Source organism: Crocodylus siamensis, chromosome 4 (assembly GCF_052110815.1).
Source record: "Crocodylus siamensis isolate JL-2025a chromosome 4, ASM5211081v1, whole genome shotgun sequence".
Lineage (NCBI taxonomy): Eukaryota > Metazoa > Chordata > Crocodylia > Crocodylidae > Crocodylus > Crocodylus siamensis.
The window spans coordinates 101,409,865-101,433,914 of record NC_143398.1 but is presented as its reverse complement, the minus strand read 5'-3'; the positions used below and the strand labels follow the sequence as shown (position 1 = coordinate 101,433,914).

The 24,050-nt window shown below is 40.8% G+C and overlaps 1 protein-coding gene across 1 annotated transcript in view; it reads right to left on the bottom strand.

Moving 5' to 3' along the window:
* Nucleotides 1-24,050, bottom strand: part of NUAK1 (NUAK family kinase 1) — a 65,399-nt gene that overhangs the window by 35,290 nt on the left and 6,059 nt on the right. Inside the window, exon 2 of the mRNA XM_090043166.1 lies at nucleotides 254-374. Coding sequence (XP_089899292.1) covers nucleotides 254-374 — 121 coding nt within the window. The remainder of the gene's footprint in view (nucleotides 1-253; nucleotides 375-24,050) is intronic.

Sequence of the window (24,050 nt, the reverse complement as noted above, 5' to 3'; positions counted from 1 at the left end):
TCTCTCTCTGTCATACATGCAAACATGTAGCATTTCGGCCACTCATATACAGGTCCCACCCCACAAGGAATTATTGTACTGGCTAAAGAGGTGTTGTATATTTGCAAAGGGGAGCGTGATTTGTAGGGAAGATGATGCATGAAACAATTTCTCTGCTATGAGCTAAGGGAAATTTATCCATCACCTAAAAGACTATGAAGAGGTCTGAAATAAAAAAATAACACAGACAATGAAAAGAACTGCAATCACTAACCTTCATATATAGTGATGATATGGGGGTGGCTGAGGGATGACATGATCTCAATCTCCCGCCTGATGTGAACCATATCTTGTTCATCCTTAATTTTGTCCTTACGAATGGATTTTATTGCGACCTATAAATGCAGGAAATCAAACATTACTCTTGGAACTGAACAGATGCAAATAATCCATTAAGGAGAGTTCAGAAAATAAACACAGATGTCAGATGTTGGCAGATTGTGAAATGACCCAAACACAACTTAAAATACATACCCCGCACCCTGTCTCTCATTTCATCATAACAAACTCGTTCTCAACACAGCAATGAATGACATTGAGTTTTGAGATCTTCATAAGCCTTAATCCTGCAACAAGAGTGGGATTTTCAAAAGCATTCTACATCGGCCTAAATCTGCTCCAGCTAAAGAAAATGGTAACATTCTCCATTGTCTTCTACAGAAGCAGAGTTTGGTCAGAGCTGATTGCTTTTGACAATCTCACACAGAAGCTTTAGCTGATTCCAAACAGAAATCTTATCTCTTTTGCAAAGAAAAATGATGAATTTCCACAGTGCCAGTAACAAATTATTATTGGACTATGTAAATACAAGCACTGAATTAATAAAGTTGTTTTATGGTACTGTAGAATAGCCAGGAGCTCTGCCTTAGCTAAGAATGGGAAAAAAACTGATATTTGAACCACTGCCTTGAAAATCATTCTTGTATAAATCCTGCACTTTCATGTCCTATACAGCACTTCTGCAATCACTCCAAAACCATATCCTTCCTGCATCCTTCCTCAATCAGCCACCTTTTACAAGCACATCATGTGACTGGGTATCTTTCCAAAAAGCAGGGTGGGAACAAAGGAAGCTATAGCTGAACCTGCAATACAAATTCAGATTCTAAAAGCCCTTATGAGTGTGTGTGTTGCCTGTGAAAGAAAGGGCTTATATGAACAAGCTCATAAATAATCACTGAGGTCAGATCATACTATATATGAAAAAGCGCAATGGGGAGAACTTAATGGAGGGGGAAATGTATATTCTGAATGACAGTAAATGGCAGTGCTGGCTTTTATATCACAGATATCTACCCTAAAGTTGTCTGGGTTTCTTTTTCTTTTGTGGGAGGAGTGTCTACATGTCCAAAATCTACACTTTTGGAAGTACTAAAGCACAGTGCAGTAACTAACCATACTACGCCATGTGCACAGTGCATGGTTATATTTCACTGCTACATCGCTGTAGCGGCACGCTAAAATGGGGGAGTGCACCATTATGGCAACATAGCTGCTGATCACATGTAAACCCATGTGATTGTTACATCGCTGTAGCCGCTGTAGGGCAATGTAGCATGTTGCTAGGTGATGTGGGGCGACATGTAGACATGCCTTTCAAGTCAGAGTGCAAGGAATAAATTGTCAACTAGTTTTGAGTCAAAGATGAATCTTTGGTCAAACCTCATTATCCTACAGTGCCCTCCAGTGACCTTAACTCTGACCTGTGAAGGAGAGTAAATAATGCTTTTGTCATTCTGCTAACTTATTACCATATGGAACTTTCCTGAGAGGACACTTAGCCTTGTCAATAAATAGTCTTCGGTCCTATCAGAAAAAATCTCAAAAAACTACTTCATTGCTGCATCAATAATTGCTAACTGGAACTACTGGTGTCCTTTTAATTACATTACAGAATACTGGGGGAAACATAAAATAATATTAAAATGAACAGTTTGAGCGTGATCTAAAGAACCAGGGTTGTTTTTGTTTGCTTGCTTGTTTTGTTTTGTTTTGTTTTTTGCAAAAGTCCTCAATTCAGGAAAATATCCCTAATCAGCAAAACCCTTAATCATGTGCCTACAGGCCACCAAAGTTCATGGGACTTAAGCAACAGCTTGAAGTCAAGCTTGTGAGTATACCCTCTCTTGATCCAACACCTAAATGTACAACAGAATGGAACTGAGCCGGAAAGAATGGCAGGTTAAAAAGGCATCAAAAAGCTTGGTAATTCTTTTCTGCTTCATAACACAAAAGCTTGGGACAGACACTTAAAAATAACAGTACACCAGTAATGCTGGACCCATACATAACTAGTGAAGGTGGAAAGCGAAAGTCTCTACCAGAAGAGTGAGTGGGACAAATTTAAATTATTCCAATGAAATGGTTAAAGTAGCTTATACCAGCAGGCAAAGCCTGACTTTGCTCCCTCTTTATCTGCTCGCTTTGGGCCATACTGCTGGGCTGCAGTATGACCTATATATAAGGAAGCGTGAGTGGATTTTGGAGCAGCACATGAACTCTTGCAAGAAGGATATTCAGACATGGATAAAAAACATGGTCTTTCTTATAAGGCAGCCTTGCATTTGGCTGTCAGAAGAATTTTAGGACTTTATCATCAAATGTACAACAGGGAGCAAATTCTTCAACATCCTGGGTCAGTAAAGTAAGGAAATAATAGCATGCTGGAGCGCTTGACAGTCTGCCAGTATTCTGATTCCATAATTGACAAATGAGTTATGGAGCTAATTTTCCTATCAGGACCTTCTATGGAAAAAATATAATACATGAAAATGTGTACTTTTTAAATATGCACATGAATGATTTAAATGACAACTGTCTTGTAGACATCTGCCTTTTAATATAACAAAATGTGTTGCACCTATGTGACTTAGAAAGGCCAGTCCCATTTTCAAAAATGATTTAGATACCTGAGAGCCTCAGTGTTATTGAAAATAACTTGCACTATTAAGTACTCAAGTTAATTTTGAAATCAGGGCTTACAGGTTCTCTTAAAAATTGTACCTGGTATATGTAAGACATTAGATTAAATTCCAGAGGTAAAATCCTGACTTTATGAAATTGACTGGAAGTTTTTATCTAAAGGCAAGGATTTCACTACAATTTGAGGAAAAAAAATGTCTCTTGAAAATATTTTTAGGGTTCAACATTAGTTGTGCAAAGCACTATGGCTCCGGAGTTTATTGTGTCACGTTAACTGCATGTGTAAACATACATGTGTAAAGTAACTGTTACTTTAGCACAGACTGTGATAATCAGCTGGTGTAAACTGTCATAGTTCTATTGAAATCAACAGAGCTGTGACATTTTAGATCAGCTGAAGTTCTGCCCCAAAATACTTAGCCAGATGTTGAGTCATAGTCTATCACTCTTTAATGTAGCGATAGCTTGTTGGATATTAGATGTGAAAAAAGGTATCAGTACTAACCATTAGTAGTCTGTATATATAGTATGGCACTATTCACTGCAAGTGACAGAGGAAGAATCTGTATACTCATGCTTAATAATAATAATGTTGCTTAGCATTTCCTGGGTACTTCAGACATTCAAAGCATTGTACAAATGTTATCTAGTTAATCCTCACCACACCCATCCATCTTGGAGATTCTTCTGTAGATATAAAAGAGACTTCAGCGTCAAAAAACTGGGGGTCAAGCACCTCATCAGCATCAGATTCACAGAGTAGGTTAGCCCAGGCACCTGGAGCAGGTCCACTATCTTCAAAAAGCAACACAAATGAGAATCTGGCCTGAAGATTTTCAGTTTTTTTGTGTTTGAATTTTTTCATTTAAACGTGTTCTGTTTTTGTCTAAGAGCTCTGCTCACATTTTAGAAAATTATTGTACATTGCCCTGTTTTAGTCTCAATTAACAAAACAAGATCCCTGCATTATGGCATCAAGAAGTAAAATGAGCCTCTCTCCAAAATTCTGCTAATGGATTTTATGTTTATGAAATTAATTTTATTCAAAAATCTGTTCAGGAAACAAAGAGTCATTCCTAAAGTAGGTTTATGCTTTTAACATTAGAGGTACTGTAAGCTCCTTTTGTCAAAATCTGATATGTGGGACTAAAACAAGACACTGTACATAATGGCCCTGAAGGGCTTAAGTCCTAGAAGTAATTATTTTAATTGTACTTGTATTTTAATTGTACTTGTAAAAGTACTTGTTTGTTCATCCTGCTGGTCCCTATCTTTCAATGGAACAAACCCATTCTTTTCATCCTGCCAACATGTTAAGGGTCAAAGCACACAGATCTGTGGTAGGATAAAATAAAATGTGTATTTTATGCCAATCCTATCAATTGCTTAAAACAGCCTTTTCAAGATCTGAAGAAAAGGTGCTCTTGCGCCCATGAGGCCTTCCATGATATTGTACTAAGTCTCACCACACATCCTCCTTTTGTTACTATAATTTTAAAACACCTGTAGCTTTAGATCTTAAGATATTTAATTAGGGCATTTTTGTTAACTGTATCAACAGAATAACATGATTTTTCCCATCCTTCCCTAATAAGAATTTCAGGTACCCTGAAATCCTGAACTTTTCAGAAAGACTAAGTTCATTCAAAAACTAAGAAAAGATGTGCATAAGAGAATAACACTAAAGTATCAACTTATACACTGTGGCTGTCTAAAAGAAAACCAAGACACCCCCACTCAGTTTAGCAACCGAGGGAAATAGATTTGGAAATGAAGTTTTCAGTCTACAAAGTTATGAACACATAGGGGCAGATTACCACTAACCCTCATGCAGCCATGCAAGGCAATAATGTCCTTTCAACTTCAACTTCCTGTGCTGCTGTGTTAAGACTGAACACATTATGGCAGTGGGTCCACAAAGCAGCCATCATTCCCCTTTTAATAACCAGGTAGGTGAAGAGGGGATGAAGCCATAGTTTCACCCCTTCATGGGCTGGCTGGTAGATTTGGCTGGGCAGAGATGTGGAGAAGTAAGCTGATGCTTTTTCAGGGCTTCAATAAATTACCTATCTCCTTTTCCTGGAAAGAAGATATATACTTATTCTTCAGACCTGAAGAAACACACAGCTCTGGGCAACATTTTGCAATACATTTCATGTTTCCTTGCTTTTGTTTGGTACAAATAATTTGTACTGAGTTGTAAATATTTCAAAGATCATGACAGTTATAAAGCTTTCTGTACATTAGTACTATCTGCATGAAAAATGTTTCTCTTCTTTTATGAGCTTTCAGAGTGCTCGGCAAAAGCAAAGTACTGTAGTTGGAATTTTCCTTTAAAGACACAGTAAGAGCATTATGCTCAGGAAAATATTGCGGACTATGAACATTTGGCAAAAAGCACAGGGAATAAGTCAGCATCTACCTCCGGGCTACACATTCAGTATCCAATTGACATCTCTGTGGGTATAATCTTGCCTATATCATTTCATTGGGAGGTATGGAGAAAATCCCAGACTTCATCTTGAATAATAAAGCTATGCTTTTATCAAAGCATAAATGGGTTTTTTTAATTGTTCCTTACTAATTATTAATGGTAATGCACCAAATTCTGCCCAAGGGTGCATGCATCTGAACAAAGGCAGAATTTGCCCTATTGCACACAATCATTGATTTTAAGGCAGTACATAAAATTTATGATCATCTAGTCCAGAGGTGCTCTACCTCTACCCTGAGGGCCAAATATGACCCATGAAGCCATCAAATCTGGCCCACGGAGCTGCCCACAGGTTGGGAAATTTGGCAATAGGGGAGCAGTGGCCATTTGACATGGTCTCCCTCCCCCCTGCCAAATTCCCAAACTCTAAGCCTCATGAGGTCAGTTAGGGCCATGCCCTTTCCCCTGTAGGGCAGAGCCATGCCCCTCCTGCCACAGCTGTATCAGGGTCAGGCCATACTTCCTTGCCCCTCGACAGGGCCAGCTTGGGGCTGGACCACACCACCTCCCTGCACTGCCGGGCAGGGCCATGTCCCCTTTACCTGCTCCAGGGCCAGCAGGGGATGGGTCACACCCTCTTCCCCCCACTAAATGGATCCATGCCCCCTTGCTCCTCCTGCAAGGCTGGGTCAAGCCCTCTTCACCTTTAGGGCTGGGTTGCCTCCTGACCTCCTCTGTTGCTGGATGGCACCTGCTGTGCCTGCCCCAGGCACTGGATTGGGACCACCAGCTGGATCAAGTACACAGACTGACCAGGCACTGCCCATTTGGCTCCTCAGGGAAAAAGGTTGAGTACCACTGATCTAGTCAGACCTCTTTCATAAAGCCTCCTCCAGTACTTTCTATATACCACAGCTTCAGCTTGTCTGATAAGCAAATAACCGTATTTGCTCAAATTTAAGATAACCTTGAATAAAGGATGACCCCCCCAATAATTAGATTCTATATATGGAAAATTTATAAAACCTTTATGATTTTCCAGGTATAGAATCTAAGTATTGGAGGGTTGTCTTGAATCCTACCACCCCTCTCTACCCCCCATTGCTACAGCAGGGAAAGCAGTGGCTAAGGGAGGGGGTCAGGTGGCCCCCTTGCCCTCTGCCCTGCCCACTCCTTCTGCTGCAGCCTTCTTGCCCCCCCTGCCACCTGCACACTCCCAGCTCTGCACAGCCTTTGCCCCTTCCCCCAAACTTCTCCCAGTCTTTGCCTCTTCCCCCCTGCTCATCAGCCTCTACCCATTCCCCCTACCTCCCCAGTCTCTTCCTTTCCTGTGGGGGCAGTGAATTTTAGGTGGGTTCAAGCTCTTAGACATACCAGTTCTAGTCTGCCTCAAATTCCAGCCTGTTACTGCAACAGCATTCTGGAGCGCAGGGGAAGTGACACTGGGAGAGAATGCAATCTCCTGAGGGAGGGAGATTGGCTACTTGTATTAGGAAATATGTTAAAAATGCATTTTAATGAAGTTATTTGTTGAAGGGAAGGAGGAGGAAGTGTGACAAGACCTGTATTTCCCCAGAGCTGTGAACAGAAGAGATATTTCCATCCTGTGATGGGAAGTGAGTGGGTCCAGCTAGTTTCAGAGATGTTTTCAGCCCCCAGAATCCCAGGTGGGAAGAAGAGTGTGAGATGCATAGGTCAAGATCCCACGATGGTGGGAGGTAAGATCTATGCAGAAAGGGTGGCAGTAATCGGCAGGCCAGGAAAAAAGGGAGATGTCTATAGTATGTGAGGTGATGGTGGGGGGGGGAGAACATATTGTTCTTCCTCCTATGGAACTTAGGCAGGAAAAATAAAGCCTGGGACTATACTGTATTTTTTGTAAAGGTATCTACTCGTGGCTCTTGACCTACGTATCATCTCCCCTCTGAAGGAGTGCAGAGAAGGGGAAACAGCTCTGAAACTGGGAAGTCCCAAGGGTGTCCCTGCCAGTGCAGTTTCACTGCAGCTCTATTGCCAGGGATCAAGACAGCTGTATATAAGTCATCTGGGTTCTGCCAAGTTTTAGGGCGGCGGATGAACTATTCCATCTGAAAGAGGCAAGCTATGAGAAATCCACAAGAACATCCTAATGGCATTGATTCCCTCCCCAAGAACCCCCTGTGGGCATTAGCCTATAAAGGGATGACAGGGCTACAGTCCTGCTTGTGAGCTTAAGATGCAAGAGTGGCAATCTGATTCCAAGCTATATTGAATATATACAGTGCAAACAGTTTTACAAGAGACTTCCACAGAGACAGAGAAAAAATTTCATGCACTGAGTGAAAAGTCAGATAAAAGAGCACTGCGAAGTGCTGTAAAATTAGAATATGGCCTTAAACATCAAGCTGATCTGTCTCTGAGTGTTCTTTTTCTCTGGGGAGAGAAGGTTAAAGCCAACACACTACCATTGTCTTGGAAATTGTTACTTTTCAGATCCCATGAGCTAGATCATCTCCATGGCAATGCTCCTTGGGAGACAGTCATGCAGCAAAATCCTATTTAATTATTTATAAACGACCCAACTCCATTGTTTAGTAGATTGGCAAACTATGTAACAATTAAGGAAGTAGCTTAAATACTTCCCTCTAAACAGTAGTGGGGCAATGTGTACCAACTGGATCCCTGCTGATTTAAACCTCAAGGCTGCTGTGCTTTTGCTATTTTTTTCACGTTTCTTCATGTCATTACGGGGACATTTACAAAGATGAATGTCGTTTAAGAGCAAGCAGCTGCATCAACAAGTGTAGAAGGGCAAACAGGATCATGCCAACGGAGGCTACTCAGGCACCTTTGAGTTTTCTCTCTGAAAAGGGCAAGGTATCTTTTCCAACAAGTTCATTCTGTATGGTAAAAGCATTTAAACCCCCCTCCCCCCCAATTTGTAGCTAACTCCTCCAGTTCTCTACTTCCCAATGTGTCACATAAAAAAGATTGCTTCCTAAAACTAAAGGTGATTTATGGCTGCTGTATCGCTGCCTGAAGGGAAACTCATTCTTGCACTCAGGCACTGAAAGTTCTGGATCTAGATGATAAATGTCAAATCAAAATGGTGTTTGCATAAACTGATACTGTGTGTGCCTGTGCCTTTTGAAAGAGGCAGGATGCTTTTATCTGTGTTTTAATTCTTCATTTTCAAATGTTGCTGGCTGTAAATGTCATTATTATATTAGTGGTGATTCAGCAAAAGGAATTAGTGACTCATAAATCATAGCCAGATTTTCATTCTCTTTATAATGCCTCCTATATTCACAAACTAAGAAACTGCCTGTGGTGTAACCAAGCTTCCTGAGTATCAGAAGCATTCAGACCAAGAGATTTATGCTGCACATACACAAAGTGGGTGACAGGAGGCACATGTGCAACACCCTTCCTCCTCTTCTGTGCTCTCCCCATCCATGATATATGTTAACAGGATTTGTGCGCGTATTTCCTGAGAAACTAATGCTGTGCTGGAAAATTTACATCTTCTCACTGTTTGGTACCTGTTGTCCTGTGCTGCACAAATGAAGCTTGGCATATGTTTGCTCTGCACCCTCTACCAACATTCTCTGGACAATCCATTTTTTTCTCATGCTCAGAAGGTACTCTTCCTTGCCTTTTCATTATCTCCAACTGGATCTGACAACCTTACACCAACCATTTCAAGACAGGTTTACACTCAAAAGTAAAAGGCAACTGGTTTGGCTTAGAACTCCTTTCCAAGAACAGTCAAAATACGGGTTGGTGGTTCACTTACTTTTTTTTTTGTCTTCTTGTAGAGTGAAATTTGTAAAAGGGGAAAGAACTGACGGTCTCAGGCAATGGAAAAAAACATGCTTTCATTTCTAGACGTGCACTGGTTCAGATCCAGCCTAAACCAGATGTTGTTTGATATCTCTCACATTTTGTAGAGAACAAGAATGCACATCCCCAAATGATCACTTCTATTGATGGACATTATAACACTAGTGAAAGCCATCTCCTCCACCAGGAAAGGTGTTTATTAAGCAATAATAAACCCCCAAGTTACAGCAGTGCATATGTTTAAAAGAAAGACCTAATATATTAATGAATGTTAATGACTATGAAGTATTCACTTTTTCAAACTGGATCAACACAAGTTATCTTTCAAAACCTGTTCACAAAGTTACATTAGAATGAGCATGCTAGTACAAATTCAAAAGCATTTTCCTCTTGCACAATCAGCAGGTGAAGTAAGTTTGCCTTGGTGACCACAGAAATCACAGATGCTGTCACTTTCCATCTATTTCCTTGAAATCCATAGCATCAGGTGGGTCTCAAAAAGTGGAAGGGGGTGGGGTCCAAACATCTCTCCTGACCCCAATTCTAATAGTCAGGGGGTGCTCTTTCACTATTAGAACTGGAATCAAGCAAGGATGTGTGATTCCACCAACACTCTTTTCCATCTATATAACAACTATTCCACATCTCACTGCTGACAGACTTCCATCTGGAATCAGCTTCCAATACTGCATGGACAGGAATATTTTTAATATGAACCAGTTATGTTCCAAATCCAAGATAAGCCAAGACCTCCGTTACTGATCTTCAACACACTGATGTTTTTGTCATGTGTGCTCCCTCAACTGCAGAGCTTCAAGTCACTCTTGATGGCTTTTGCAAAGCACATGAAAAGCTTGGACTCAAAGACACCTTCATGAAAACCAAGATACTTTACCAGCCCACCCCAAACTAAGCAGCGGTTCCTCCACACATTACAATTAGAAGGCAATCCGTGGATGGAGAATGTTGAACATTTCCCCTACCTTGGTAGCTACCTGTTCCAAAAAGTAAACATAAATGATAATATTCAACACTGGACAAAATCTGCCAGTGCTGACATTGGACATGTCCAAAACTGTGTCTTTGATGATCATGACATCAGGACCCAAACTAAACTACTTGTCTATCAGGCCCCTACCCTGTTGATGGGGTGTGCAACACCATACCCGAAATACCCGAAAGCTTTGGAACATTACCATCTGGGATATCTTCAGCAAATCCTCCATATTAACTTAGAAGGACAGAAGAAAGAACATTTTGACTCAAGAAAACACCACCAGCAATTGAAGGCACGTTTATACAGGATCAGCTCTGTTGGACAGGATGTGTCATAAGAAGAATGCCGAAACTTGGCTCCCTAAACAGATCCTGTACTCACAAATTACTGATGCTCACCATTTTAGAGGTCAGCAAAAGAAGAGATTCAAGGACACCTTGAAGGCCAATCTGAAGAAGGTAACATTAACATCAATTCCAGGAGACTGAAGTCATGAATTATCCCCAATGGTGCCATGATGTATGACAAGGCATCCATCATTCCAAGAAAACTCATCTCCCTACAGGAGATAGACAAGAGAGACAAAGGGAAAGAATTGTGACCGGACAGCACCAGAATCTACTCCTTTCTTCTGGAATTATTTGCCACACCTACACTCAAAGGTACAGATCTCAGATTGGCCTCCTCAGTCATCTACAGACTCAGGGATGACTTCCTTATTTAGTGGAAAAACTGTCATCCTCCAATCGAAGGACTGCCAATGACTCTGACTCTCAAAAACTGTGTTTCCCTCAGACAGGAATGATAGAACGCAATGGCAGTATGGGATATGGGAAAGGGACAGTTGCTACTTTCTCTCAGTGGCATTGCTTAGGAGATCCAACATAGCCTATATCAGGGGTGTAAAACTCATTAGGCCCTGCAGTCTGGATATGTTGTATGGGCCATATGTTTGACACCCCTGGCCTAAACCTTCATAAGCAGGGAAGTGCAAAGTTGTGAGGTGACAAGTATCCTGCCAGCTGGCAACTGTGAGTTCCAAAGTTTATCTTCCTAGTAAAATGGGCTAGAGGTTTAACTCTTAAATAGATTAACCTGTACCTGTCACCCAGACCTGTCAGAAGAACATTTAAAAACTGCAACTCCTTATACCTAAAATTTTGGTACTCATGCCTGATTAAAACAGTCTTATGCTCTATTTCTGTGGGAAGACTAGTTAAAAAACACAGTTTAAATTTTTACGTCAAGTTCCTTCTGGGTTGTGAATGGAAAAAAATGTCAGAACAATTTTCTATATTCAAAAACATCCTACTTAACTATCTTTAAACTTGCAAAGTTCACCTCTGGGGACATGAGAAATTTTATATAGTTTTTTTTTTTTTATATCACAAGAAAATACTAGATAATACACATTATAATACAATGTTTAAAAAACAGCATTATAACCTTAACTATGGAGTCATTAGTTTTGAATAGATAGTATCCAATACTGCATGCCGAATTCACTGAAAAGAATAGAAACTGCATTTATATTTAACTTTGTGGAAGTTGCCAAGCAGATGTTTATTTTTGGCTTCCATTTACTGAAGCCAAATGCTACATCAAACTGGGATTCCACAAAGCCTAACTCCTTTCCTTCCAGGTTACAATTTTACTGGAACCAAAAAGAAAAAAAGCTGGCTTACTTATAAGTAGGAAAAAAACTTGTAGCATCCATTTCTGTGTCTGTGTATATCATAGTTTAAATAAGGTTATATTTATGCAATCATTATTGATCATCAGCTTCCAAATACAGCACCACACCATTCAGCCCATGTGCTAAGAAAGAAAATGTATTATAAACATAACATGTACCTGTCCTTGCTGTTTAAACTCTATCTTACATTTAGCCAGCATTTTGCAAGAACCCACCAGGTACATTTTCATATCAAAAAGCAGATCTAAGTGGTGGTGGTGCAGATCAACAAGTAGAATTCTGCTTACATGAAGGAAAACTTTCTCCTTATTCTCTCTCATGTACATATGTATGTATGTGTCTGTGTATATGCACACACACGCATGCACAATGTATATTGTCACTAAGATCATTCAATTTTATCATGCTAACGAGGCCCACTGTACCAACAGCTGAATGATGATACCAATGCGTTTCTTCATATAAGAGAGTTGAAACTGAAGAGTAATCTGGCAAAGAAAGATGTATCAAAATGAACATGGAAGGAAAAACCATCCTGCTAAACAGTCACTACCCAGCACCTACTGAAGTCACTCAGTTTCTTTACTAAATTCAGTGGAAGCATGGTCAGACCCAATGAAAGGAAGACAATACTCCTTGAAGATACCAGTGAGGGAACAGGTCCACTGGTCTCCCCCAGAGATATTGGAGAAAGGGAAACAGGCATATTGGCCACACTGCTAGTACAAAAGACAGGACCTGCCACCCTGCATAAAGCCACTACAACAGGCAGCGGGGTCTGAGAAGGTGATGAACCAAAGGCTATTGTTTGGGACTTATGTGAGTTTAAAGAAGCCCCAGAACTTGTTGGTGCTAGCAAATCACAGACCTATATTTGTTTTCTCCTATCGCTAGTGATAAGTCATTTTAAAATGCAGAGCTTTTCATGTGCTCCTGCATTTGCTTTTACCCTGCTTTTCCTGGGTTTTGCATTCATTTTGTTTTATTCCCTTGACAATGTAGTCCTTACAAACAGGATAAGGGAAGAGAAAGTCTCTTTCCAGCCTGCGACCCACAAAGCAGAAAGAATTGGTTTTGAATTTTCTTTTTAGAGAATCCATATTCCTGGATAGGGCTGTGCTAATCTGAACCTCCACCTACATTCCTTGAGCAATTAAAAATTTTAGTTAAATCAAAGGGGATTCCGGATGAGCATGGATTTCAAAGATGGGATTTAGGGTTAGTGCTTTCCAATGACCACTGTGGGCATGCTAAGTTATAAGGGTCATGTATGGTGCAGAAAACACGGCACATGGTGTGCAAAAGCATATAAATGGAAAGAGAGCACCCTGTTTATCACACAAGACTCAAAAGACGTTATGACTAAGATATATTTTCTAAAATATTCTAAAATAAACCAGAATGCAAACAGAATCTTGTAGCAGGGGGCTAATAAACGGTAGTCCCTCATCCTACTTGGAGAACAGCTCCTGGAAAATATTTTCAAGTATTGGCAACTGTGAAAGTTTACATCTCACCAGTTGATTTTGCTTCTTCTTGGGCCTACAGATCACTGTAATATTAAACTTTCCTCTCTTGTACTCGTAACAGCTTCTGCTTTAGTATCATATTGTACAGCTCAAACAGTATCCATTTAATTGCCCTCTTTAGTAACAGAATCTTGAAATTTATTACAAAATCTGGTAGAATTGATATGCAGAGAGAAAAGTACTCTGCTTGTATTCTTCCCATTCACCTGTAATTTCTAGGAAATGTCAGTATTCCTGAAGGTAGAGAAACCTGCAGCTACTCTTTGCTGTTTATCAAAAGAAAATTACAGAGGTTACCTTAATGGCTCATTAGATGCAATAATACAAAAACATGCATATTTTGCTCCCTGGGGGCATGGGGGGAGGGTCTAGAATTGACCAAGGTATGGCAGGCTGAAGAATTAATTGTCCTTTCACATGATCCTGCAGCATCAGAGAAGGATACCTATTCTCCTTGCTCTATAGTTAATTCAGCAATCGAGACAATTATTATAAGCAGTTTGGAGAGAATTAGGTCTGAAAAAAGTCAACTCAGAATTCCACAATAAAGGAACAAGTAAAAGATTTCTGGCAAAGAATCCACTCAGACTGTATAATCTCTAGGACTGAAGCCCCCTCCTTCCAGCTCTATTTTTTGGCATTCACTTTGGCCAGGGTCAAGTGAACAAAGGAGTATCAGTACTTGAATTTCTGGGCTCCCTTTGCCAAAATGTGAGAAGTTAGGTAGAGCAACAGCAGCAATACAAACTTCCCACCTCACCCTGCCAGTGACCTTAACACAGACTTGGATGTACCACATCCCCCAGAGTAAAGAACAATTCCCTCACAAGCTACTCTGTCCAGAATTTCATCTCAGCAAATACCACAAATCATGTCATACTGCGTAGAACTATTTAAGTGGTGTTGTGCAATGTGAATTGCTCTTCACAAGGGAATGAGAAAAGACTGCCTACCCCACTTTATTTAACTTTTTGCTTAAACGACCCGGAAAGGGGAGGCTCCATTAGGTATTCTGGAACTTAACAATAACTTTCATCTCATTTGAGCCACACATTCCTCCACTAAAAGGTAGAACTAATTTAATTGTAAGACTCCTAAAATTAAGTGTTTCAAATCTACCTAGATTACCAGCTATATTTCCTAGGCCTACCTATATGAACTGCAATTTAGCTGAAATAAACCCAAATTCATCACATTTGACTGCCTCCAGGAACAAAAGTGATTTTATTAGCCGCTTGATGAACCTGTGTGTTGTATTAACTGCATGTGTTTTTCTGGGTTTTGTATTTTTACATTCCTCAAAACAAGAATACATATGACTACCACCAAATTACTGATCTTTCCCAATTCACCCTCTCATTAATGCTTGCAAGCACTGTATTAATATCACAAATGCATCAGATAATTCGTGACAGAGATTAACAGTTTTCTTGCTCACAATGAAGCAATCTGAGCTCTTCTTTTAGTGTGACTATTTTCTGAAGTGTGCTTTCATGTGTGTGCCACAATTCAGAATGTGCCAACACTGAAATTAGCTTATATAATAAGCTGTTAAAGTGTCATAGTGGGTTTTGTTGGGCAGACAATGAAAAGAATTTGGGTGTAGAGTGAAACAAAGACCCAGCTATTCATGCCAAACATTTGGTTTATGGCAATACTTCATACGAATTATTTCTTATAACAACTGAACTGTCATATCCTACAACCACATCCCAGGCAGCCTCCCAGCTGAGCTTACTAAGGCTGCTGTCTGATGTGCTGTACACATAAACTGAGAACTACCCAGATGTTCTCTATGTAAAACATTTGGTCTCAAACATATAGCACTTCTTTCCAAAAAGCTATTACATTTGTTTAATGGACTTGTACAGCTCAACTAAAATATCCTGAAGCAGACATTTGACTGCAATTCTACTCTGTGAGCCCCATCTGCAAAAAAGAGCAAAAGTAAATGAGACTCCTTTACATGATTTATGCGGCCTTTATGATCTGCCAGTTCATAAAACACAAATTCTGCTCTACAGACAATTGTACAGATCACTTTCAAGTGTGTTGTTTAGTTCTTGCCTGTGTTAAGCAAATACTTCAATTGAAATAAAGGGCCAAATCTTGCTCTTCTATTTACAGTGATAGTAATATAACTGAGGGTAGCATTTTGTCCAAACGCATCACAAGGAATGTGGTTTTCTGTTTTGTACTTGGAGAGTGAATAATGATATCCAATAATGATAATCAGTAACACTCAAAGCTACAGTTTTTCTTTTCATCTTAGGAAGGCTGGAAAGGGCAAGGTTAGAGTACGTCATGAAATTCTTCTCCCTAATGAATTTCTCTACAGTAATATGAACTCCACAATGAAGCATTTCATAAGTCCTGTTAGAATACATTTTCATAATGAAATGCCAGACAGGATGAACCGTGAGAATATATTTATTTCACTGAAAAAAAGAGATTATAGAAAGCTGTCAGACTATACTTGGAATAAAATTATTGCTGGAAAAGAAGAACAGCAGGCTTCTTGGCTGCCAATATATTGCAGAATTCAGTGGAAGTCCCTTGTTCATTCTAAGCCTTAAGTACTTGACCTGACATAAGGAAGAGTATGGACATGAATATGAGGCTACATTATGTGGGCAGAAAAACAATGACATCTCCATCACTCATGGGAATATAACCATAATCTCAAAGGGATACACTCATTTTACTGGTCACAAAGAAAGTGATGGGTTTTTTTCCCCTAAGATACATGAAGCTACCACATATAATCAAAGAGAGAAAGGCAAGAAATGGTGAGAGATTTGGGTTCTGTTTCTCATTATGCAACAGACTTCCTGTGTGACCTTAGCTAAGTCATTTGAATGATGGCTGTCCAACTAGTGGACCATGAGCTGAATGCCACTTGCAAGGGTTAAAGTCCCCAGGCTCCTGGTCCAGATGCACTTCCTCCAGCACTCTCCTGCTGCTGCTGCTGTTGGGGTCTCTGAGCTTGCCCTCCCTCATCCAGCTTCTCTTTCCTCCCCGGAGCCCTGGAGGTTGGGCAAGGTGTAGTCTGGGGAGTCTATGGAGCCTGTAGCCTAGGCCGCTTGAGGGCATCTGGTCCCAAACTGCTCCCAGACTGGAAAACCCTGATATAAAACTATCAATACTTGAAGTCTTGTCTACACTAGAAAGGTTTTTTATCAATATAATAATACTAGCAAATAGGAAAATGTCCCCTAATGGACATTCATCTTAAAACGGCAGAGTTTTATTTGCTGGTAAATTTTATACTACTCGCCTAAACAAAATAATCTACAGTAGCAAAAGGACAATTTTGCTTATATAACTGCAACTATACTAGAGTTCTTGCCAGCAGAGTGGCGTTCATCAGGGGTGTGAGTTTTTCATATTTTCCTAACCAACACAGATACGCCATCAAAACTTTTAAAGCAGGCTTCATTTTCTTTCCTGTAAAATGGAGAAAATAATTCTTCCTCCCTCACAGTGATATTGTGAGATATATCAGTGTTTGTGAAGTACTCAGATATTAGGGCAATGAGTGCCACAAAAAAATCTAAATGAAAGTGAACAAGAAAAAGTCAAATTATGTAAAGGAAGAGGCAGCTGAGCATACTGGAACGGATAATCAATCACCTTATAACTTGAGTACAGACCTGGTTAAAAAATTATCTGCATGAGAGAGCGAGGTAAGTGCTACTCATATATACCTTTATCTCATTCAGTTAAGGCCATGGAAAACTCACTCTCCAGTGATGTGGACCAATGAGCCATAAAAGCAAACCTCAAGTGAAACCAAAAATACCTAGTTATCGACTGCTATCTCAATAGAGCTATCAAAAATGTTAATACCCAACTGGTGTAGGTCTAGATGTCTCACTTACTAATGTATCTTAAATACTCTTGTGGTCAGGCAGTAGTACTGTGTTTTAGTTGGTATTTTTATGGGCTATAATATTTCATACTGGTATGTAATCATTTCAGACACCAGGGAGTACAGCTTTGGGGAAACCTTTTCCCTTGCTGAGCATTCTACTACCAGGGAGGTTTCACTCTTCAGTGTTCTCCCAACGGTCACTTTTTCCTATGCCAAAATGTTCCACTTGAAACAGCAAACCACAAAACACCACTGCTAAGGTGATTATGAGATACGTCTTTGTTGTAAGCGTAACTATATATATATATTAAAGCATTCTATATTCCAAGACTGTTATTTAATAATCCACTCATTTCACTTTTTGTGACAAACACAATTAAGCTTTGCTATAGAACCAAAAATTACTGAGTTTTTACCTCTGCAGAGTACCAAGCTCCCCCTCCCCCTCTGGAAATCCCAAAAGTACATGACAGTGAGGTTTAAAAAAACAAACAAAAAACCTGCCATGTTCTTCATTAAACTTTTGCTCAGATGCTGATTTAATCATATGTATCAGTGATAAATAGAAAAAAACTCAAAACACTATGTTTAATTAAAAGCAACATTTGCTTAATATAAAGATAATGATCATGGGACAGTGGTATTTTCATCCAGCCCCCATTGCTAAGCTGTGTAATAGGTAACTCAAGAGCACTATTCACACTTGCTTGAAAACCAAACCAATAACTTTCAAATAAAGTGAACATTATGGAGGCACCCTACCACATCAAGCACTAGGACTGTGTTGAGATTGGAAGGTGTAGTAGGGATTAAATCTCTTTTCAGTTTGGGAAATAAATTATGTATGTATTGGTAGCAACTCTATAGCTAGGGCTGCTTTGCAAGGTCTGCCTAAAGCAGAACAAAAATCCCTCCTGGCTTAGATATTCATAACTGAATTTAGTTTCCAAATTTAGCACAATAACTCTTGATAGAACAAGTGAATTTTCTACATTTTCAGCCAAAGATATATTAACCACTGTTTCTGTGCCAAGGGACTGGTACTTTTGAGGATCCCACCCCCCAATACTTAAGGCACAGCTCTCACACTGAAATATCAGAATCACAGCAAATCCTTCAGCTACCCTCTACACAACACATAGTCTGGTTCCCCTCTGGTTCCCCCACTTCCTTTGTCACTCTCCTGATCCTACTGAATCCCATGGGCCCTCAAGTTCTCTCACATCCCACTTCATGCCCTCTTTGGTTTCCCCGTGTATCATACAAATACACCAACTGGGTTGAGGACATGGTGAATGGCTCATGCAGGGAGACCATGGAAAGTTGAAACGGGATATGGGAAGAGACAAGGAAGTAAACAAAAATGTATGGTGGGCTGTGGAAAATAGCACTGTGGAGAGAAAACTATTCTGTGTAGCTGAGTAATAAGATGTAGATTTCAAAGGGGGCTGGCTAGATTAATGCACCAGTTGGTGGAATTTAACCTGAGCAACCACAGCAGTTTGCTTTAACGTTTTTGGTCAGGTATATACATCTGTATAGTGATCATGTGATCATTTTCAGGCAGAATAGACTCTGCACCTATGAAATAAGTTATTAACCCCAGAAAAAAGCTACATTTGTTTTGCAGCGTTGAGTTCACCCTAGAGTAGCTAGCTATTCTTATTCCACTAGGACTACTCTTAACATTCCAATCCTGTACAACACTTTTCCTACAGCTGCCTTTTCATTTAAATGAAAGGAACAGCCTATAAAAATATGGTTTTCCTCCGTATGTTTAAGAACAGAGCCTGAAAATCACTTTTGAGCAAGACTCAGGTCTCATATCAAATCCTGGACCAGTGACAGTTTTAAGGGTTGATATCTTGTGTGAACCACCAAAACTAGTAGCAAATGTTATATGCTTTTGAAAGCCAGGATATTACAAATATTAATAATATATATTAGTTTACTAATATGATTTAAGAACTGCCTGCTTTGTACTCAAAGTGATTGGTATAAAAATTACATTAAGTTGCAACCAGAAATTCAGACAACATTTCAACAAGGGATGATTGCACTGAGGCATTTTTCCCATTTTACCATGCAGTTAAAGGTTACAGAAGGGCCTCTACATGTATTAAACATCTGGTATTTTGGTGTGGGGCCAGGATGTTTGATCAGTATGGCCAGACACCATAGTCTCATGGAATATCTCACCCAGCCCCCTGGTGCTCAAAGGTCTAGGATTCTCTAATTTATACAATGTACAATGTTGTCTGGGCAGACATGGTGATAAATATGTTCTGTTTAAAAGCAGATACTTCTCAAATCATAACTTACAGATGCTCAAAGGCTTTCATGTGGGTTAGACAAATCAGAGCCATAGAGCCTGATTCTATAGCCAGGAAGTACAGGAAGCAACAGCAGGAGAACACTATTGAAAGCCTGGATACACTTATGGCTTTAATGAATTGGTCATCAAATATAACAACACACATATGCAGTTTTTACCTTGCTTTGTAGTTTTTCCCTTCCACCATTGCCCATATATCTAGCAAAGTGGAAATTGTTTTTAGTTTATTTTATTAAATCGACCCACATGGTATCCACATCTGCTAAAAGATAGCTAAGGATACACTGATAAATACTGCTTACATATTTAGTAACAGGACCTGTCATTTGAGGCCAGTTTTCCTGAGAACACCAACTATAGCTGGTACATTGTTCCATCAGAGGTACAAGAACATTTTTTTGTAGAGTGAGGGGCATGCCCTAGCAATTTAGAGCCCAATTCTGGCTCATGTTTGGAAAAGGCTGGGAGGGGGCAGAGAGTGCAAGAGAAAATGTCAACTGATCTATGTATGCTGTAAGGGTACTGGGGTGTTTCCCGTAGTCTTTTGACATTGATTTTCATGGCTCTGCAGGTTGATCTGGCTGTGACCAAGGTCCATTCATCTGCCAAATACTGTCCATGTTTTTAACTCATATATGGCTTTCTCTTCTGGTATTGTTGTGGCTACCACATGCCACTTAATGGGTCTTGAATTCAGCAAAGACTTTCTAATCATTTATTTACCAGACAAAACATAGACTATTATAATTCTATAAAGAATAAGCACTCTTCAATAGGAACTGCATGTTCCAAATAGTCTAGCCAACATACCCCAAATTACAATATACATGATAATTGTCTCCATGTCATATCCTAATTGTGATTCTTAAAAGTAAAAAGTAATCACACACAGCTAGTAACACAGTACAGCTGATCAATAAATAAGGAAAGATAATTTTTACAACCAATATGTATTTTGTTGTGTTTTCTCACATACATGGTGTTTTGAAATGATTACTAATAACATTTAGAAGTTTTAAAGTGTTTTTAACTGTGGACTTCTTTAAGGATAAAATATCATATAAAGATTGGATCAAATTCTACCATGAATTCAACTGTATGGCACAGGGCATAAAACAAGGTAGAGTTTGGCCTATTCATTTACATAATAACTTTGCATCAACTAGTATTGTCCCTGCTCAGAGAGGAAACAGAAAGGTTAAATGATCTGTCAAAAATCACCCAAGCACCAGGAACAGAATCCAGGCATCCTGTAATCCAGTGGTTTTCAACCTTTTTTCATTTGTGGACACCTAAAATATTTCAAATGGAGTTGAAATGAATATTTCAATATTCCCCTCTGAATTGTAACTGTGGGTATTCACATACTTTTGATTGATCATAGTTATCTTTCACAGACCCCTTATATATAGTCTGTGGAACCCCAGGGGTCCATGGACCAAAGGTTGAAAACCACTGCTGTAATTCATTCCTTTAAGGATCCAAGGTCCTCCAGTGAACATCACTTTATACCTACCCAAGAAACAAAGCTAGCATTTCATTCTTTGATTTAATTAAAAGATTAAAAATGAATATGAGACCACACCCTTTTGGCTACTCATTGATACAGGCTCTTACACCATTATTGTGCTAATAGGGCAGAAACTACCCCTCTACCGTTCAATCATTTTATCCCATAAATCTTAAATGCAAGGTGCAGAAAAGCCAGGGATAGGAATAGGGATAGGGATAGGGCCAGAATATAGGGCCCTACCTTGCCATGGATGCATCCATCTCACTGACCCATCCTCCTGATGCAAAAAGCTTGCAGTCCGTTTCTTTGGAGGCTCGCAAAATCACAGACACACACTTATTAGCAGCACAAAAGGTGTATTTGCAAATAGGGTCAGAGCAGAGTCAAAGACTCAGATTACTCTGAACCCCTGAGGAACTTTGCAGCCCGTATTTATCCTTTCCCTCCTGGGCACGTGTGCAGAAACAGGAACTCTTACAGTTCATTTCCGTTTCATACAAACATGTGTGTGGTTACATCACTACATCCATCGCATGTACATTATAATTAACTACTTAAGTATGCAGGGCGGAGAAGTAAATATGCATCAGCTAATTGTGCATGCTCAGAAAGTTCTTTAGGTCACCAAGAGTTTAAATCCCACCCCCTTTCAAGGACACAGTCAGTTGAATTCCAGCTTCTGTAATCTGCATGAGAAAAGCTAGGGGGAGGCTGGGGGAGAGTGTGATTTAGTATAAGAAGAACTGTGGCAAGGCTGGCCAAGAAAAAAAAAAGTCCTTGGCAGTGTTTTTTTTTTCTTATCAGGTACGAGATGCAAACTGTGCATTTCTAACAACACTCCATTTCTAACAATATTATAACACCCACGCACCCCTGGGCCACAGAGAGTTCCAGACCTGGCCAGGCCAGGTCCTGATGCCACGTTCCTCTGGCTGCTGAGCAGGCATGATTCAGTGCAGTGGTAGCACAGAAGTCAGGCTGGGCCCTGGCTTGGCCAGGTCTAGAAAGATCTGGTTGTCTAGGGGTGTGTGGGAGGGGTGGGGGGACTCCTGCCACTGGGCACAGGCCGGTGGAGGCCCCGGAGGCCTGTGCTCCCTGCCACCTGTGCTGCGGACAAGGCGGCTGTTCCTGCCTGCCTGCTGCACCCCATGCATGTTGGGTGGGGAGAGGGCACAGGCCCCCGAGGACTCCTCTGGGCTGCACCCAGCAGCAGGAGCCCCCCCATGCATTCCTGGATGATCAGACCTTCCCAGACCCGGCCAGACCAGGGCCATCCCCACGTGAGTCCCCGCTGCTGAACTGAGCCGTGCCCACATGGCCAGCTGCAGTGGGACTCAAGATGCAGTAGCAGCTGCTTCTGCTGCCTCCACCACCGCAGAGTTGGTGAGGAAGACCCCCTCGCGCCCCTGGAGGAGCCCCCTGGGCTCCAATCCTCCCACCACCTGGCTGGGCTAGGGCCCTACTTACCTTCCCCTGGCCCTGGCTGGGCCTCACCGTCTATCACTCACCATGAGGCCCTTGATCTGGCCCCTGCCCTTTCCCTCCCCCACACACTGACCTGCTGGGGCTGGGTGTGCACATGCGTACGCACCTAGCTGTCCCCCCAGCCCAGGATCGACCCAAAGAGGCTCTGGGATCTACCTGTTGATTAGGATCTCTGGGTTGGTAACCACTGCCCTAGTTGCAGTCATATGATACAACCTCATGAAAGCTTCCTCCATAATAAATATGTGGTGCTGTGCTGTGAAGGACATTAGGTACAAAAAATATATACATTACTGAATTTAATCAGAACAGTCATGCAAATGTTTCAGAACACACTTACATAATAATTAGGAATGGAACAATACAAAACAAATCTACCCCAAGCCCACCTTTTCTATAGACGGTGGAGGTAGCTATGCCTATCATTAAGATGCCATTGCATTTCCCATTAGTAAATGCTGTTTTTCAGTTGTTTGTAATTTGTAAATTTAAAAGATTCTGACTGAAATTTTCCATGCTGCATGTCTGTCTCGTGATGAATATATTTGGAAATTTTCAGCTGAAACAGTCTGGGTATTTCCAAGAACAAGGAAAGGGGAAAATACATTGTTTTGTTTTTAGAAAAATAACTCTTTCAATCTTTTCATAGGATGTTCTAGCACCTCCACGCTTTGTAAAAAGAGAGCTGAAATTTAGCAGGGGTTGCCTTGGTATCAGGGATATGACTGTTGCTATTCTTGTGAAAATTTGCCCACTGTAACTAAGTTATAAGCTGCTAAGAAATCAGTTTGCACATGCTCAGTAAAGACTCGTTAGAGTTTGGAAGATAAATCCTCCAAAGGATCCATCTACACTGAGAGATCTCCAGTCCACCACAGGTCCTATGTGATAACTGGAGTGTCCATGAAATGCCTCCATGGACTCACTGAGCATGCTTCATTCTTTGAATGCAGGGGATATGCAGGACTGCAGCTACTCCTCCAGGCTGCCTATGGGCACAGGAACTGACAGCAAGGAAACTCTCTCTCCAGTACTCCCTGATGTCCAGGTTGTACAAAGAAGGAAGGAAATAAAAAGGGAAGAGATGCCAGAGGCAAGAGCCAAGGAGGAAGAGAACAGAGGGACAGACTGGAGGGAGCAGGGCTGTCTAGTGAGATAGGTGGCTGTTCATAAGACTCCTACCTCACATGCTGCCAAAGATGGAAGGCACATAAAAAGTGAGGCAAGGGATTACAAACAGGGTTTGAATTACACTTCAACTCTTGGAGGGCTGGCGGGGTGGGGGCTCTGCCAAAAAAATTAGCCAGGGTTGGGGCTGTGCGTACAGGTCCCTACCAGTACTGCAGGGCTGGGGCCAGTGGCGGCGGCAGCCGGAAGGAGCCACCACTGCCACCACCCGGGCTG